Source organism: Apaloderma vittatum, unplaced genomic scaffold (assembly GCF_000703405.1).
Source record: "Apaloderma vittatum isolate BGI_N311 unplaced genomic scaffold, ASM70340v1 scaffold4725, whole genome shotgun sequence".
Classification (NCBI taxonomy): Eukaryota; Metazoa; Chordata; class Aves; order Trogoniformes; family Trogonidae; genus Apaloderma; species Apaloderma vittatum.
This window is the reverse complement of record NW_009718637.1, coordinates 778-18,775: the sequence shown is the minus strand read 5'-3', so window position 1 is coordinate 18,775 and position 17,998 is coordinate 778. Positions and strand designations below refer to the sequence as shown.

Here is a 17,998-nt window from a genome sequence, read left to right as displayed (position 1 = left end):
TCCATTTTCCCCTACCAAGTCCCATTGCTGGCCTAGAGGAATCCCAGGTCCATCATTTATCGCTGACTGTGCATATGATTCTAGCAGTCATGGGTCAGTCTCTCTGTAGGACCAGAGAAGCCACCAAACCCCCACCATCTTGGGTGACAAGTGTGGCAATAAGATAAATGCAGGGGATTCTTTGACGAAAGCCAGCGTTTTCTCTTTATTTTTTCAAGCAGCCTTCTATTATTCACATAGCATATTTATGTGGGACCACATGCATATGTACATTCTTTGCTTAGACAGCTTATCAGGATGTCAAAATGGACAATGAAAGCTTTATTTTCCAGTATGTGGATGATAAGGAAAATATGGCTCATACACCTACTTCCTCCTTACTCTCCACATCCTCGTTATCCAGGTCTTTTTCAGCCTCTTCCTCTCCATCACTTTCAGAGTCACCTGCAGACGTAGAAAAGAGGTAGAGGCAAAGGTGCTCAACCTGACATTCCTCCCAGGTCCTCCATAGAAATACCTGCAATCTCCTCTGTGTGTGCCACATGCCGTGAAACTGCAACCCACCACAACCCTGATTAAAGCAGATCCCACTTGTTAAGATGGTATAAATGAATTTGGCACTAAATCTCCCACTTTTTAAAGCTCCATTCTTGTGGACTCAAGCACTACCTTTCAACACCATGACAAATGTCACCATGGTACAGATCCAACTCATATTACCAAGCAATATAGAGATTTTCTGCTTGGCTGCAACAATATTACAGGATGCTCTTAATCTATATTATCTAGATTAGGGTATTTTACTAATATCATCATTATAGTCTTTGAGCAGCTTCCATCTGAAACTGAAAGCAACAGAGAAATTGCTTGTGTGCATCATGGAGACTGCCATTTCTCCTTTTCTGTGGAGTGACTATCCTGCCTGTGCTTAAGATTTGCTTTTTAGCAAGTGCTCACGTCTTTCACTCCTGCAGTGTGACTGCTATCTGTTTTTATTTTAGAAAGGAGAAACGATAATACTTCCTGCAATTCTTTACTGAAGAAGCTTCAGGGCAGTGTTCCCTACCCCAAACAGTCACGCACAAGCACAACTGTCTCTCCCTCTGTGGCTGTTGCGGAGCAGTGGCATCTCCAGCCTCTGGCCATGCCCACTCTGTTCCATCATTTTTTTGGATAATAAAAAGATTTATTTTCCCCTTTTGCTTGCTCCTTTTAATCTTTTCTCATTTATTCTCTAAACAGAATCTCCAGGCTTCAAGAAGAGCTGGGAGTAGTTTCATGTCTGCTGAGTGACACTGCAGGCCTTCAGATTAATTTTAACTGTAAACTTCAGGACTAGGCTGCCAAGACTCTCTTCCCCAGATCCCACTATTAATTCTCATGTCATGCAGCTCTTCCTCCTGAACTCGCCCTTCAGCCACTTACCTTCAGATCCCTCACATGGAGGTTCAGACTTGGCATTCCCAGGAAGAGGGAAGAAATAGGAACTTCTTACTGTTGCCATGGGCAAAGACTCCTTGGGGTAGCATTTTCTCAGAATCTGAATCACAGTTGTTATGATAGGATCCAGATTTTTGCAAGATAAACAGTCCTAGGAAGCAGAGGAGAACAATGTTAAGAATTGTCTCTTACAAGTGTCCTGCCTATTACATACAATCCCCCAGAGCAGAGACACTCCTGATCAGAATAGGAAATCTTTATATTTATGAATGTTGGGGTTTTTCTGCTCCTCCTTTTTTTTTTTTCCTCTTGTTTTTACCATTAAAATAATATGCTTGGAACAGCAAACCTTCAAGCGCCTTCAGTCTATTTCTTACAAGCTAGAATGGACCTCAAGGTGCTTCCACTGACGCATGTCATCTAGATGACACAGCATCCATGACCTAGGTCTGCCCTGAGATGTTATAATCAGGGTACATTGAAGGAAGACACTATAATATCATAAGCTAAAATATCCTAGCTAGCATAGGTAAAAGTAGCACTGAAAATATATATTCTTTAATATGGATTTAAAAGATCCCACAGGGAGCCCATGTACATGTTTCGGCTGCCCCCACACACCAAAATCCGGGCTTCTACATCTTCACCACAACTACATCCACAGTTATCATGACAAAACTAATACAGGTAAGCTAGAACAATTACATCATTAGCTATCTGTACGTAGTGTACACAAGGTATACTCAAAGACAGCATTCCCACTGTACGCTATTCTATATGGTTAAGCATTAGGTCCAAGAGTTATTCCAAAAGATCACTATATATCACCTAGTCATAAAATATTGGATTTCTGCAGTATGCCACATTTTCTACTCCTATAATCCAGAGCAGGAAATAGAAGTGTAAGGAGCTATGAGAGCCCAGATGTACTTTGAAAACATAGAATATTTTGAATTTTTACTACCATACTATGCAAGTCAACTGCATGGTCTTTTGGTGCAAAGAGAACCATCCCACCTCCCCCAGAACTAAAACAAAGCCCCCCGGGAGATCACAGCAGGCATATGTCTTCAGTATCACAGAAGAGGAGTTTGGATAAGTGTATTACAGCTGTCGCACAAAAGGTGAAGTTGTTTAAAACCAATAGGTGCAGCGCTCAGAAAACTAAGCATTCAGATTTCCCCAGGTACAGTACGTTTATACCACAGCCTTCAGAGGGGCTGACAAATCAGTGTAGCATCCTGCCTAAGTTCACAAGTTGTTCTGTGCCTATCAGCACACTATATTTAGTGGTTTGGGACTAAGACTTAGCTCATCAGAACAGGAACATAAGCCAAGTAAGCAGCACAAACATGCTACAAAAGAGGAATATGACAATACACTCTAATACCATTTAATGTTTTTGCATCCCTTCAGCACAGATAAAATGAACAGCAAAGAGGGCAGATCAGATACTTTGTGCCATTGTCTGACAGACCAGAGTTAGGATTTGGGCTGGACAAAAAAAAACCAAACAAACAAACAAAAAAAACCCACTATTCAGCAGAGTGAGGGTGATGACCAAGGAAGGTAACAGCACTTTATTATAATCAGGAAAAGGAAAATGGCTGTATTGGGTTTTGTGGGGTTTTTTTTGGTTACATAGATTTTATTCTGTTTTATTATGCCATTCAATCATACATGGAGAAGATTCAGTGGGATTAATCCAGATTCCTGTAGGGAGGATAAAAAAATCATCTAAAGCTGACATGCTTACAAGACTCGCTACAAGAATCTTAATGTGCATTTCTAGATCTCTGGCTGCTAGGAACAAGTGGGAGAGAAAAAAATTTCAAAAGCATCACCAAGGAAAGTCTTACTGTAGTTAGAGCAAACACCAAGGAGAGCTAGTTTCGATTTCCACTTATTCACTCCTTCACATAGTGTTTGGTTGCCTTTGTTTACTTGTTATTAAGAGAAAGATAAAGGAAAGTTTGTTTACACAGGGAGTAGAATAACATTTTTAAACAGTCTTACTATAGTTTAATAAAACTGGTTTTACTAGAACAGTGAATGCAGGACTGTGCCAGCCATGCTAAAGTCATTGCCAAGTGAACTGAAATACTAGAACATGTTCATGAAAACAATGAACTTCCACAGATGGAGTTATTCAATTATGCTGTTTGAAAATCATATTTTTCTTTACAGCAAATTAGCTTACAACTACAAACAAGCCTTCAGATACATTACAGGAAATTTGTGGGACTATCTTCATTATTGTTCATGAAGTGCTCTCACATTCCAAGATAAACACAGTTTATCAATGACTGAAAAATATTCCATCACTGTACTGAAAAAGCCTCTTTTACTGACACTTGCAAAAGACGGGAGAGTGCTTTGTATGTGTGTAAACTCTTGCATCTATTTTGTAGTGGGATATTGCACTTGAGAGAAAAGAGTGAATTCAGAGTATATGCTTTTTAGCCTCCACACTCAATCTTTTCTCTACTGAATCTAGAAGAGTCTAGATATTATGTTATATATGTGACTTAGACAGAAAAGGAGGTTTCAGTATGACCATAAGGCAAAAGGTAATGATACTAATGAAAGCTAATGCTGGGAAAGTTATCCTAGAGTAGACCCTTGTACCTTATCCTAGAGTAGACCCTTGTACCAGAAGGCTGAAGAGAAATCAAGTAATGTTAAGAAATCAGATGGATAAATAATAAAACAGTAAAATAATGTTCCATGCACCAGTCTCTCCTAAGTCAGATACAAACCCGTTTTCTTGTCTCAGAGTAGGCAGGTCAGTCACTGCACACAAAACCAACCAGTTGCTAATGTGAATATACCACTTAACTGCCATGAAAGCCTAAGCAGAGCTTGGAAAAAGAAATGGGAGAAAAAAAGTGTTTCCTTTTCACAAATGATTTCATTATCTAAAATTATTTTTCATTCCAAGTAGGAGCAGAACTCAAAATATCTATAAATTCTCCTCAAATAAAGTGTCAGTCACTTCTAACCTATGTAAGGAGACAGTGCTTGAACTGTTGGCTCTTCGTGTAAAGACAAAGGCTTAAGGGCTATTAAAAGCTCAGGTATTTCTGTTTATTGTATGGACTGATGGAGAGCTGCTGGAGGTTTCAACTGAAAACCATCCTTGTAAATAGGAGTTCCACTGCAGGCTGTTAAAACAAATCCATCTTGGCAAAACAGTTTCAATTTCAATAGATTAAAATAAAGCAAAAAAGAAAAGTTTCAGCAGAACTTTTCAAGCCAGCTTTTAACACCTTTAAAATCTCATTAGCTGCTCAGAGTTTGGACAAGCCCGATCACCAGAGCAAATTTCTAAAGGCACTAAAATACCATTTGCACACACAAACCATTACTTTCTCAAGTAGAAGTTGTTTGTTTTGCCCTGTCTCCATCTCTTTCTCTCTTACTACAGCCTGCAGTTCCTCTCAGGAAAAGAGATTTCCCATTTTCTGTCTACTATGAAGATTATGAAGATTTTAGTAGCAGCAGCTTCTACCTCAGGTCAGAGCAGGAGTGAGACCTCCTATGGCTGCCAGACTCCTCCTGACACTTCATGTCTTGGAGAGACCCTCTAAGACTGACAATATCCCAAAGAAGCAGCAAGGGAACTCTGAGCTTTAAATTTATTAACCTTGGTAATTCCCCTTCCACGATCTCCCTTGTATTGCACGGTAGGAGAGGAGGAAAAAAAAAAAAAAAAAAAAGGCAGCAAACTGGAGGCCCCTGAAGCTGTCATTTCCGCTCCACTTCTAACCTTTGGAAGGATTAGCGTTATCAGTGTTCACTGGAGTCTTAGTAAGTCATTTCCTGTTTGTTCACCCAAGGTGACTCCATATTTGCTCTTTCCATGGGGTTGCTCCCAGGCTGAGCTATCAGGAGATGTTAGCTCAGAAAGCTACATGGGCTACAGAAGGCTCTTGAGAAGGAACAAGCTGACATCTACCCTCAAGCAGCTGTTGCCATCCACCCTATTCAAGTTTCTGCAGACCAGGGACTTCTCATTAACAGAAGCCATACTTCCCTTGAAAGATCTGCTGGTCCTGGACACCTCACACCACTTGAAAAAGTGGTGTGAAAAACACCTCTACCAATCTATTATTAGTAAGAAATATATTTCAGTCACAGGAGAATTGTTCATGACAGTGATGGGAAAGGTGAAGTAGCAATTGCACTGGATCATAAAGCAATGGATTTTCCAGAAGAGAAGGGAACAGGTTTTTCATTCTGTCTGTGATGGTGCTAGAATGAGATAATGTACTTGGCCAGTAAGAATGACAACAGAAACACTCCTGAGGAATCACATGGGTCAAGAACCAAAGGTTTCTCCATAAGAGACTTCTCCAAAGGTTAAAGAAGCATATTCATGAGAGACTCTGAGAAAACCATTACTGTTCTGTACCTGCCCTTCCTATACCTTACAGGGATCCCTTCTTCAGGACCACGTAATCTTTCTTGATGAACCTTCATTAATGTTTCACACGTTTAAGATTAGGCAAAACCAGTCAATGGATGTCTCCCATTAACAGAAGCCTGGCTAAATAAATACTTTTTTGGTTAAGAATGGTTGTGTAGTATTATCCATTTCGATATCTGAAAGGAAACATCTCATTAAACACCTAAGCAACTCTTCTGTGGAGACATTGCACTGGTCTTTGGTCTTTGGGAGAGGAAGCCCAAGCAGACAGCAGAACCCACAGGAAAGGAGATAAAAAAACAGTAAAAAGCCTGAACTACAATTCCCATGAGGCTCAGTGGGAATTAAAGTTAGTTTTAAATTGAAAGATTTCAGCTTTTCTAAAATACTAAATGTGAAAAGGGGAATACTTTTTTAAAAACAAATATTAACAGGTTTTTCATTGATATGTTATATAAATTCAGGATACAACTATGAAATTTCCTCCACTGTGAGGTAGAACCCAGCACTAACTATCAATCCATCTCACTTAAGCACAAAAGCACTGTTTACCTGTATGCTTGTAAAAAGAATCTCCATACCCCGGGAACCAAGGAAAGTGTCCCTGCCCAGCTGGACATTGGTGATGTGCTTTAAGCAGAGCAGGAGACCCCTACGAATATAAATGTAGTTGTTGGAGACATCGTTGTGATGCCAGTCCTGATAGAGTCTCAACAATCCACCCAGGTAGCCTCTGTTTACTGCCCGTCGGCTGTTAGATTCTGAAAACAAAGACAAAAGGATGAATTAAAATTTTTCCGTTACTTACAGTGAGGTGACTGATAACCACATGGCTACTCAGTGCTCAGACTCAGACTTTAACACTTGCTCATTTTTGTTTAAAGGTCTAAGTTTAAAAAAAAATACTTTTTTTTTGTTTACAATTTAGGATATTTGCTAAGCATGAGCTAGTTTCTTGGAATCATACATGACAAAAATGAAGCCATCTCTCTCCTGTCTAGGTGGAAATGGCTGCTCCGGAACCCTCCGGATGAACCAAACCATGGGTGGGGAAAGGGCAGAGCCTATATCTTTTCTCGAGTGCTAACAAACTTAATTCCAACTGCAGCACCGTAAGAGTTCCTGGAGCTAAAGTAGCTCCTGAGGAGTGAGAAAAGCTAAAAAACAGTGAGATTACTCAACAGCAGGTCATATAATCCTCACACAGTGCTGTACTTCAGTCCTGAGAGAACACCTTGCTGAGATCAACAAATCCAGAAACCTTGTAGCTGTACAACCCTGTCACAGCCAGCGAAATTGTGTTTAACTTCTAAATGTCTTCCAACACATACCCATATAACGAAAGCCATAAATCAAAACGTTCTGGAAATCCACAGTATTTAAAAATTAACAAAACGCCAACATGAGCAGCAAAACTCAGAATTTCTTTTCAGTTGCTTTCTGGCTCTGAGATTTTAAAGGTCACATTTAGGTGACGCTTAAAGTCTTTGCTACATGGGCTAGAAAAAAAAAATTTAAAAGCTTTATAAAAAAATATAAAAAAGAAAAGCTGCAGCAGTGTTCCCATAATCATGTAGCTCCAGGATATCAGACTAAAAGAGGATTGGAAAACTTGTGATAAAATACAAATTCTGCTGAGTATTCTAAAACACATCCCTTCACCTACTGAGCTCCTTACACTGCCCCACAGGGCAAACATGAAGCCATATCAGACTCTAGGCTCCCTCCCTTCAAACCAACCCTGCCTAAACATATTTTCCTGACTGGTCCTGACATTCGTCGCTGTGACACACATTAGAAGCTGTCAGGATCTCTGTAATCAACCAAGGGGCCAGGTAGCATATGTAAGACTGGAGCTCAGCTCCCTGAATACCAATCAGCATTTGCAGCTCATGACAGATGGCTCCTGGTATGGGTTCTCCAGAGCTGGTAGGCTCCAAATCACTTCCAGTTCATTAAATAGAGTGTCAGAGCCTCTCACACCTGGAACACTAAAGTCATCAGTGGGGATTTACAGGACAGGAGAAGATGCTAGAGGTTAAGAGAAAACAGAAAGATGCTTCGCAAAGAAAAATCAGTAACAAGGGAAGCCATGGAGAGAATGAGCAGGAAGCAGCTAGTAGGCAGCAAAGCTCAATCTCAGTGATGAAGCAGATGGAGGTGTTGGAAAGGGGGAGGAAGTCACCTGAAATTGTCTCGATCTGCCCTTTGCAGTACATTAGGAAGCTCTTACCTGGAGAAGGGATTGCAGGGTCGTTCTGCTACCTGGTCTCATCGTGCAGTTTTCTCTACCACTGGCACCACAGAGCAGGCAAACAATAGCAGTCCTAGACCAGTTTGCCAACTCATTTTAATCCTCCTCTGTTGACATGCTCTGCACTGACCTGCTGATCCCACAGCTATTCCAGTCCTACACAGCTCTGCCTGGTCTCTTACACCTCAGCCTACAGTTCTCCCTGGCATTTTATCCCCTTGTTGTTAACTATCTTACACTAACTCTGCTGTACATCCTGTATTTCGGGACTCAGTGCTTGTCAGCACGTAGAAGGTCATCCTCCTCCTCTGACCTTCACTCTACATTGCTTTTTTCTTCTTGACTTTCTGCAAGAAAACTTTAATTGCTTGAGAATCTCTTATCAATCCCAATGATTTTATTCACAATTTCCTGTTAATCCTCAACCAGCTGTTATGTTTACTAACCTGCAGGATGACTAACCCCTTAAATCAGTCAATCTTGCTTGAAGAATTACTCAGGAAGCTATGTAAAAGTCAGTAAGTATATAAAACATGACAAGAAGAGAGTCAAGGAACGTAAGGTAAGGACAATTTGGATTGAATTCAGAGTTCCCTGAACTGCTCAGAGGCAGATGAAATTGGACTAGATCTAGGGATTTATAGCCCCTAGCATTCAGTGCTTGGAGTCTAAGCTTTGTATGTCAATGCCAATAGGAGAAGGGAAATATTGCAAAGCACTCAGGGTGGAGCTTCTTGGGGAATTTATTTATATATAAAAAACAAAAAACAATTTTCAAATGTTTGTGATGTTTTCCTCATGTCTTTCAATATAGACTTCCACATTTGGATCCCAGCTCCTTAGGGACCAGAGCACACAATAGTCCCTTGGTTTTATCGCTGGATGAAAAGCCTGGAGGCAGTTGAGCAAAATAACTTCACTACGTTTACCCTCATGTTTTCTTATCACCTTAAGATCAAAACAGTTGCTTTGAAAGGTGAAGCTGAGATAGTCTGTTCTGTGAGGAGGAGATGGAAGAGGCAGGACTATAGTTTCTTCAGCACTTTGATCAGAAGCAATGCGAATTACTTGCTGAAAGGGCAAAAAAAATTATTTTTTTCTCTCCTGTCTGACTTCATTGATTCTACTCTGTTCTCCCGTGCTGACAGTGTTTTTCTTATTTTTTCTTCCGTTTTTTTCAGTCGTATAGTCAATAAAGCACTGAATAAATGAAGGAGGATGTATGCCAAGATCTCCAGAAGGCAGAATGGAAAAAGGAGGCCTCCCCACCTGTCTGCGTCTGTTGGTCTCTCCATCTAGGGATGCACCTGCATGTGTATCTTATCTATACTTTGGCACAAATACAGATGGTGGAAATGAATCATACAGGTACAAGCAGCACTGCACAGATTTGTAGGCAGCAAGAACCCACCCCTCCTGGAGTGAGCATGCATGATCTGTGTGGTAAGTGGTAAAATGTCCTATTCTTTTGACCCTTTTGCTGGTATTCTCTCATTAGTCCCTTTCCTTCTCCCTGGATAGAGCCAGTGTTCAGTGGAAATGGAAGTTCTCCTTCCACACAGCTTTCAGAAGTGCCCAAGGATGGTCCTTCATATTTTGATTCATGCTTGGTCTGTGTGAGGGGTGCAGTCCTCCTGTTTGAACCAACTGAACTTTGATCTAGGTAGACACTCAGCAAGTAGACCTGACTGAAGTGAATACTATTGCGTGAGCCTATCAGTGAGAACTCAACACCAAACCCTCAAAAAACATACTTGGCTGGAAACTGGGCTGATAAGCAGCCAACAGCATTCCCTGCAAAAAGACTACAAATCACTACAAACCATTTTATGCTATAAGTATCTGCTGCCATCAGGGCCCATTGAGCTCTCCTTCCACAGCAGCTGGCTGCATGGCAGTGATCTCCCCTTGAGTAGGGACACCTCCCTAGGTGGATCCCTTTTGCATGCATGTAACCTTCAATACATATATAGTAAGCTTATGCAATAATCTTTGTATCCCATAGTAACCTGAAATTTAATTGACCGCTGATCTCTCCGTACTTATTAAATATTTTACATACCTAAATTTTCTGGTAAAATTAAATACTAGATCAGATCTGACTGATCTCCGACTCTTCTCCTGTAACAGTCCATGTTCCTAATCTTATTCTGGCATTGCTGACAGGGTAGCAAGTCTTCACCCCCTTCCCCAGTCCTGTGTCTGGCATACTATTTTCTTTGCAAGAGTTTCAGTTCTGCCTGCTGAGGCTGGGATGGGCAATAGAGGAATGTTCAAGCTCTTAGTTTCCTGCACTGCTAGAACTAACTTTCTGTTTCTGGCTTCCAGGTACAGTACTGCTAACCACTGCAGCACAGAATAACTGGCCTGAATAATCTGTGCAGTGAGCCAGAAACATTTGACATGGATGCACAACTAAAGTGTAGAAGCATCAAATGGTTAAAGATACATGTAAATTAGCAAGTGCAATGAGACACTAAAAAGAGATCCCCAGTTTTGACAGAATTCTGTGTTAGGGGACAAAGACTCTGAAGCCAGGGTTTGAGTCTCGTAGATAGAAGTCTCATGACTGCCAGTGTGGACATTTCTGAAGCTCTCCTCACATTCCCGTTCCCTTTGAAGTGTTTGCCAGGAACACAGGAACTACTGGAAAACATGCAGAATATTTAATCACAAAACTGTATTACAGTCAACCTGAAATATGATGAGCAATGCACTGCTTACCCAGCAGAACAAAGAGATATTTATCTTTCTGTCTATCTGCTTAAATCTCTTTGTTGATGCCACTCAGCTGATTCATTATGCCAAGAACATACACTGGTACAGTTTGGAGATAAGAATGCTCTGCTAAATTAACCCTATGGCCCCTAAAGCAGTGAATGGAATAAGAAAACCTCTAACTTCCCCACTCTGCTCTAGTGATTACCTCTTGGGAATAAAAGATGCAAGATATCTCCTAACGCAATGAGAAACAGCTATTTTTGTCAGTCATTGAGAGGCCATTTCTGCCAGAGACAAGCATGAGGGCTCCCTATAGAATCAAAATGAGTTGTCCCCATAGTCACCTATCAGGTTCTGAGTGGGCTCTACAGTTGCAGCAAGAAGCTGGTATTAGCTCAACTTTTGTTGGAAGCCAGGAGACTACTGTAATTGTACCCTGTAAACAAGCTTCACAGAGTCCAGACATTGATTTAAGCATTTAGGATAAATGCATAAACACTGGCACAAAGGTAGAGAACACAGGCAGGATTTGCTAGCAGCTACAGACACTGTGTTTTGCTCCCAGAGCAGGAATCAGCCACAAACTAATCTTCAGCTCATTCTCTGTACTCCAAAATATTTTACTTCCAGGTGTTGACCAATTCATTGGGAATCATACAAACTGTATCATGACACGGAGGTCCTCTAATTTGCCTTTGTTACATTGTTTATATATAAAAATTAAGAAAGAGCAACCTAAACCTTTGCAAAACTTTTGAGCTAACCCCAGAAGGAGAAGGATTTTCAAAAAGGTCTCCTCTTGCTCCTTTATTTTTCAGTTTCACAGCATCTTCTTCTTGCAACTCAACAGAAAGTTGGAAATTCACAAAACACACACTCGCACAAAATTTCCAGCTTGATATTTTTCTGACCAAAATGGTTTGAAAGAGTTCAAATAAGGATGCTAGAATTTAGAAGGCTTCCTCAAATTTGGCCACTGCATTTTCTTAAGCCAGATCATCACTGGAGGCACAAACACTGCTCATACCAAGACAAAGGCAGTAAGGAATCACTATCAAGGACATCAACAGAGAATAACGTATCACTTTGGTTCCATTATACCCACCCTGAGGAGCAAAACAGTGGGAAGCTGCCATGCCCAAGGAGATGAAAACAATGTTTTTCTCTGGAATGCCAAGTTACTTTCAGTTTGGGAAATGTCTATGAATGAAGAGCAGGATTGGGGAAGGGAATACAAAGGGCAACCAAAAATAACTCCACCCCCTCCCGCATAAAGGGGCTATGCTCGAAGAGATAACATACATATAGAATCAAGACTGTGTGTGTTCTGAAATTCAGGAAGAAAGGATGGACACAGAACTTGGTTTAGATGACTACGAAAGGAACCACTTACAAAATTCAACTCACAACAGAAGCTGTGATGGTAGATTTGTGGCCAGACTGATAACAGAGTTTGAATCAGAGGTCGGTAACGAAGTCTTAAACCAATCAGGAGAAAAGAGTACCTGCTGAAATACTAGGCAAATGAGACAATAAGCTGTTGGCTACAGAAGCTGACATGGTTTAATGATAGGGCTATTTTGACACAAGATCAAAAGACCTGTGTCAGTAGATCTGCTGCAAAGCATTATGAATTCAGACATAGAGGGTGCAAGCCTTTCAGAAACCATAATCTGCTTACGGGTTAGAACATCGCTTTCTGTTTCTTGCAGTTACTTGCCCCTCCTTGATGGCAGCATAAAAGGGAAAGTATGTCACTGATTATTTTATCCCACCAGCCACAAGACATAATCCTTATGCTTTGATAACAAAAAGAGGAGGTGAAAGGTTAAATAAAGGTTAGTTGACAGAAGATGTGAAGGAAAGAGCAGGAAATGAGAGATGAAAGGCTGGGAGTGAAAAGGGAAGACGTGAGGATAAAGAAGACAAAAGGAGGAAGGAAAAGATATAGAAAGAGAGGGGAAAGGCCATCAGCAATAACTGCTGTTAGCACACAGAATTGTCTTGATGAAATAAGCGTGATCAGGGGTCACCACAACCTGTCTTTTTAAATTGCTCATTACAGTTTCACTGGGCAAGCATTGCAGTAAGGACCCTGCCCATTTCCCTAGACCTTTCCTTCAACAGCCACTGAGCAAATGCCTCGGACATCAGCTCTAGCTCACTTCCTTAGAAGACATGCAAGCTGCTAATTCCAGGAAGCACAGATAATCAGGAATAACAAAATATGGTGAAAATTAGATTAAAATAACCTGCTGAGAAACAAATTACTCGCCTGTAACAAGTGAGGGCAGCAGCAACCGCATTGCCACTGCCTGGAGGGAGGAGCCCGGTGGCTGCAGCCGCTGCCTTCCCCCACTGCCTTCAGCCCACCCTTATCTGCACTCACAGCGCTGGTGCAAAGGTTTCTTCCACTGCCCCAAACTGGGAATGGTTTGCCTGGTTTTGGGGAGGTTTTGTTGCTTGTTTTTGTGGTCAGTAAAAGCAACAGAGCCCATGGCTAAGAGCAACAGAGCCCATGGCTAAGAGCAACAGCCCTTCATCTTCCATTGCTGTCACAAAGCTGGTGAGGGGTCTGGAAAGCAAGTGTTATGAGTGTTGTGAACAAAGCACAAGTCTGCAGTGTCCCATTGCTTATTTCTTTAGACAATCATTCTTTTTCCCTCTGAAATGCAACAGAAACAGTTTCTCAGATGCAGCTGGAATGTTTTAGGGTTTTTTTCTTACATTAATTTCTCAGCAGATCTTGCTTCTTGCAAGTTAGCATCTCCTTCTGTAAGAAAAGAGGCAGAGGCCAAAAGTTTCTAGCCAGCCCCTGACTCTGCAGGTGGACAAAGTCTCAAGTAGAGCTTATGGAAGCCTGAGGAGCTGAAGATGGATGTTTCTGAATCCATCAGGGAGACACACTGCCATCTGCCTGCTCTCTTCAAAACTGCTCTGTGTTTTCCCGTTGCAGCTTGCTGCCAAAAGCAAGAGGGACATTTACTCTTTTGCAAAACTTGGTGTATAACTGTAACCCTCACTATCCCTTTGGGATGAAGCACCTAAGGATGCAGCAGCCCCAGAGGAGACCTCAAGAATGGACGTGTTCTTGTCCTGCTTTATAGCCTTCACCCCAGTAAAACAATCTCACCACTGTTTCCCAGCAAGTGGGTTAAAGCAAGCCTTCAAAAAGCTCACAAGAATCAGTTTACCACTTCAATACTGACACACATTCCAGGATTTTTGCATCCCATCTAAAACACACTAACAGGCTGCTGGGTGCTTTGCCGTGAACAGTTTTACCCTTTTTTTTTCATAAACAATTTTCAGGTCCTACAGCATTTACCAGATTAACTTTTTAAGAACCCCTGTACCATTCAAAAGCACTACGGTAATGGGCATAAACAAACTGACTGTGACAAATAAAGGTGTCCTGACAATCATGAAAAAATAATCCTCTCTCTTCCGGACACAGTGAATTTATCCCTGGAAGCACCAGAGCTGTTTTTCACATCTCCTGACCCACACCTCCCAAAAGACACAGGCTACTCATTTGTATGCAGCTACCAGAGCAGTCTACTCCAGAAGCCTGGAGCTTCTTGTGTCCTGAGCCACAGGACAAGGAGAAAGCTAAAAGACATTCTTGACCACCCAGCATCAGACTGCAGAAAACACCGGAAAACAGTTCAGGCTGTCTTGGTGGGCTGTGGTACTCTATGTGATTGTATTGGCACCATCTCACAACCACAGTTTCAGTGGCTTAAAAGAAAATAGACTATGTATTTTCCTAAAAGTCACCTTTCTGTGGAAGCAGTAGCTGGTGTTGCTGCAACAATGTTGTTCATTGTGAATGATAAAGGAGAAAAGGACACATAACAGCCAACTGGGCAGGGTGGCTCAAAGTGGTATGTCTTTACCAAGCCATGCTTCTGTTTGCAATGGTCAACAGTACAAGTGAACATGAGAATCCTAATCTGTATATCAGTGATTAACCAGAGTGATAGTGTTTCATTGAAATTCATTTTTGTACCTTCCGGAAAGCACCTGAAACAACCAACCAGAACAATCAGTGTGGTTTTCCAGTGGTAGAAGCCATCTATACACTTACTAAAGCACAAAAAGCATAAAAGGAAGAACCAACCAAGATGCCTTCACAATCTAAATTGGCTGGCAAGAGTCACACAGAGTAAATAGCTTTAAAAACCTACCTTACTCCAGGAGAAAGAGGGTTGGGAGAATTTGGAGCTAAATCCAACTCAGCTTCCTCCACAAATTTCACAACACATGTTTACAACTTTCCCAGAGACTACTCTTCAGAGCTTCCCTTGGTAATTAGTACTCCACTTCTATATGCTGTTCTCATCTCTAGACCCAGAACAAGATTCCAGGTAGAAAACTTATCCTGTGTCTTGGGACAGCAGAATTTCACTTCCCGTTCTTACTACCTACCATAAAACACGAGTGCAGAAGAAAAGCTCAGGCTGCGAGATGAGCTTTGAGCTCTTGCTCTACTTTTCTAGCCTTCTCTGCAAATTTCTTTCTACACTGGGTGGTAATTTTGCTTTTGTATTGCACGCAGCTGTGGCATAGCCCATCAACCTCTTTATTTAGTAGTCATGGTAGTGTTGCATTGACTGTTGGATTTGATGATCTCAGAGGTCTTTTCCAACCTTAATGATTCTATGATTAAGAATTTGTGCTCAAACCACAAGGTCTTTCCTTGTTGCAGTAATGTGACCTTTAAATCTAGGTAGCAAGGTTAACATTGAGGCACTATTTCAGAATTCATCACTTGAGCTGCTGCAACTCAGACATGATCCCCATTGCAGCACGCTCATTTAAGTACTGCTTCCAGGGCTACAATTTTTCACAAATGCATTTATTCCTAATAATATGAAAAGGAAAAGAGGAGGGGAAGAAACGATGGAGGGGGGGAGAGAGGACAATACACCACTGTGATTTATTGTAGAGTAGATTGTCTGCAATAGTAGAGTGCTATTTCTTAATCAAAGCTTTATTAAATTTTGGTCATAAAAGAACTAACTGGTTTTGGACGAGATAAAGGCAAAAAAGGGTAGCACATTCATTTCAGGAACAGTCACACCAGCAGCGTGTAACTGTGAACCCACGTTAAGGTCTTTAACACCCCCAGCCTGCTGGTGCAAGTGTTAAGCACAGCCTGCCATAGCCGGGCTGCACCCCGGCAGGCACTAGGTCTTGGCCTTTTCTACACATTATCAGACCTGACAAGCTTTCATGGAAGAATAAAGATCATCTCTTTTGGACTACAGAAGTTTTCCAGGCCTTTGCCAACAGCATCGCTGTTACCAGGTAAGCATATAGTACGGCAGCACAACAGGGTAGAAAGTTCCTGGCCCCACATCTCCAGTGATGCCAGAGCAAAGCAACCAAAATTGGAGAGGTTCCCCATTTCTTCAACTGTACTAAGCCCCAGGAGAACTACTGCTCTCAAAATAAGGGTCTAGTCTGGCTCCTTCAGCAGCTCACTCCCTGGGACTTCGGGCACTGTCTCCCATCGAGCTGTGGGCCCACAGAGCTATGGGGCTCCAAGAACCAGAGCTAGACATATAGGAAACTACTGCATTACTGCCTGTCTTTTCTAAGCAGCGCTCTTTGGGACTGAGAGAAGGGGGGATATCAAGGGAGAATGAGGTTCAACAGCAGCACAGCACATAAAGAAAATTCAAACGGAATACGAAGAAAAAAAGCTTACTTGATTTCAGCAAAGCTGCCAGAGCTTCAATGGCTGCCCTGGGGAAAGAAGAGAGATGGAAAAATAATGTCAATTTCTTCGATAATTTTTGTAACCTTCATCTTCAGAGTCTTCTGGGTCAGGCTTCCCAGCTGGTCTAAATTGACAGCTTACAATGCACTTTGACAGAATTGCAATGTTTTACACCAGCACAGGATCCAATCTCTGCAGCTGACTCAGTTATTCAAAAAGACCATTAGCCCTCTAGCTTTAGTGTTATACTGATTTGTAGCGACCATTAAATTTAAAGTAACACCCACATATCCAAAGTAATGAAGCAAGTCTTTAAACTGCTGCCCCAGAGCTATTTCCTTGTATCAGATACCGAGCACATGCCCACTCTAAACACCAGTACTTCTATCTACAGCTGTAGATGAAAACTTCTACACGAAGCTGGGATATTCATGTTGGTATTTCTACCCAAATTCCACTGTTCCATTATCCCCCCCCCAAAAAAAAAAAGCTTAAGCCTTGTCCTCCCTATCACCAGCTTAAGCTGAAAAGAAAATTTCCTTTATTTATAACAATGTCTTGTATTATAGTGGCATGAAATGTTCCCACTCAGATTATGACTTGTAAGAAAGGTGCTAAAGCTCTGTAGTACAAATGCTTGTCCCACAGAGCCTTGAGTAAGTAGCTAGAGGGGAGAGATACAGAGAGATTTCTATTGACCTTTTGCATCACTTTGTTGTGCAGGCAAACAACTCAACCTGCCTGAGTCAGCATAGTACTGGTTTGAATGGGAGCTGCTCACTAACATTTGCAGCTTGAAAAGCTTAACTGAGACATCGTTGCTCCAGACCATCTGGAGATAAGTTTCTTCTTCTTGGTATAATCTCCATCCCACTAACCCCACAAAACACTTTCTTTTCCAGTCACGTTCTGCTGGAGCAAGAATATCCATGTTCTAACCTGGCTTACTGCTGTGAAGTTTTAAGTGCCCACAGCTGATTAAATAAATACAGCTACAAAAGCCTCAATGCCTGAGGATTTCTTAAAATGTAATCTCTTTACAAACCAATCCCCAAATAAAATCGTATTAGCTTCCGTACTGAGCCAATTATCATCCTGTAGCAAAAAAACAAATATATTTTGTCATCAAGTGGCCGCTCATTTTTTGTTCTAACAGAAGCTGACTCTAAGAACGATTCAAGAGCTAGTTCTTGCTGATGTTGGGTTGACATCTCTGTCTAATGGCATTCTTTCATAATGAATCTGTGAGAGTTCCATAGCAGCATTACAAATAAACTGAAAAAAACCCCACACACAAATACAGATAAAATAGGAAATCAGTAGCTAAAAATCTCACCAGTAGAAGTGCAATCATTCTTTCATTGCTGCTTTAACTCCACCTAAACAGCAATCATTCAACTGGCATGCTCAGAAAAGTGATACGCTA

At 41.4% G+C, this 17,998-nt stretch overlaps 1 protein-coding gene across 1 annotated transcript in view; it reads right to left on the bottom strand.

The window, feature by feature from the left end:
• The window catches only part of AGBL1 (ATP/GTP binding protein-like 1), a gene marked incomplete at its 5' end in the record, with an annotated part of 148,096 nt that extends 131,498 nt beyond the window's left edge, over nt 1-16,598 (bottom strand). The window contains 4 exons of the mRNA XM_009870309.1: nt 371-444; nt 1,426-1,591; nt 6,422-6,630; nt 16,561-16,598. Of these exons, the coding sequence (XP_009868611.1) occupies nt 371-444; nt 1,426-1,591; nt 6,422-6,630; nt 16,561-16,598 (487 nt within the window). The remainder of the gene's footprint in view (nt 1-370; nt 445-1,425; nt 1,592-6,421; nt 6,631-16,560) is intronic.
• Nucleotides 16,599-17,998: the final 1,400 nt, after the last annotated feature.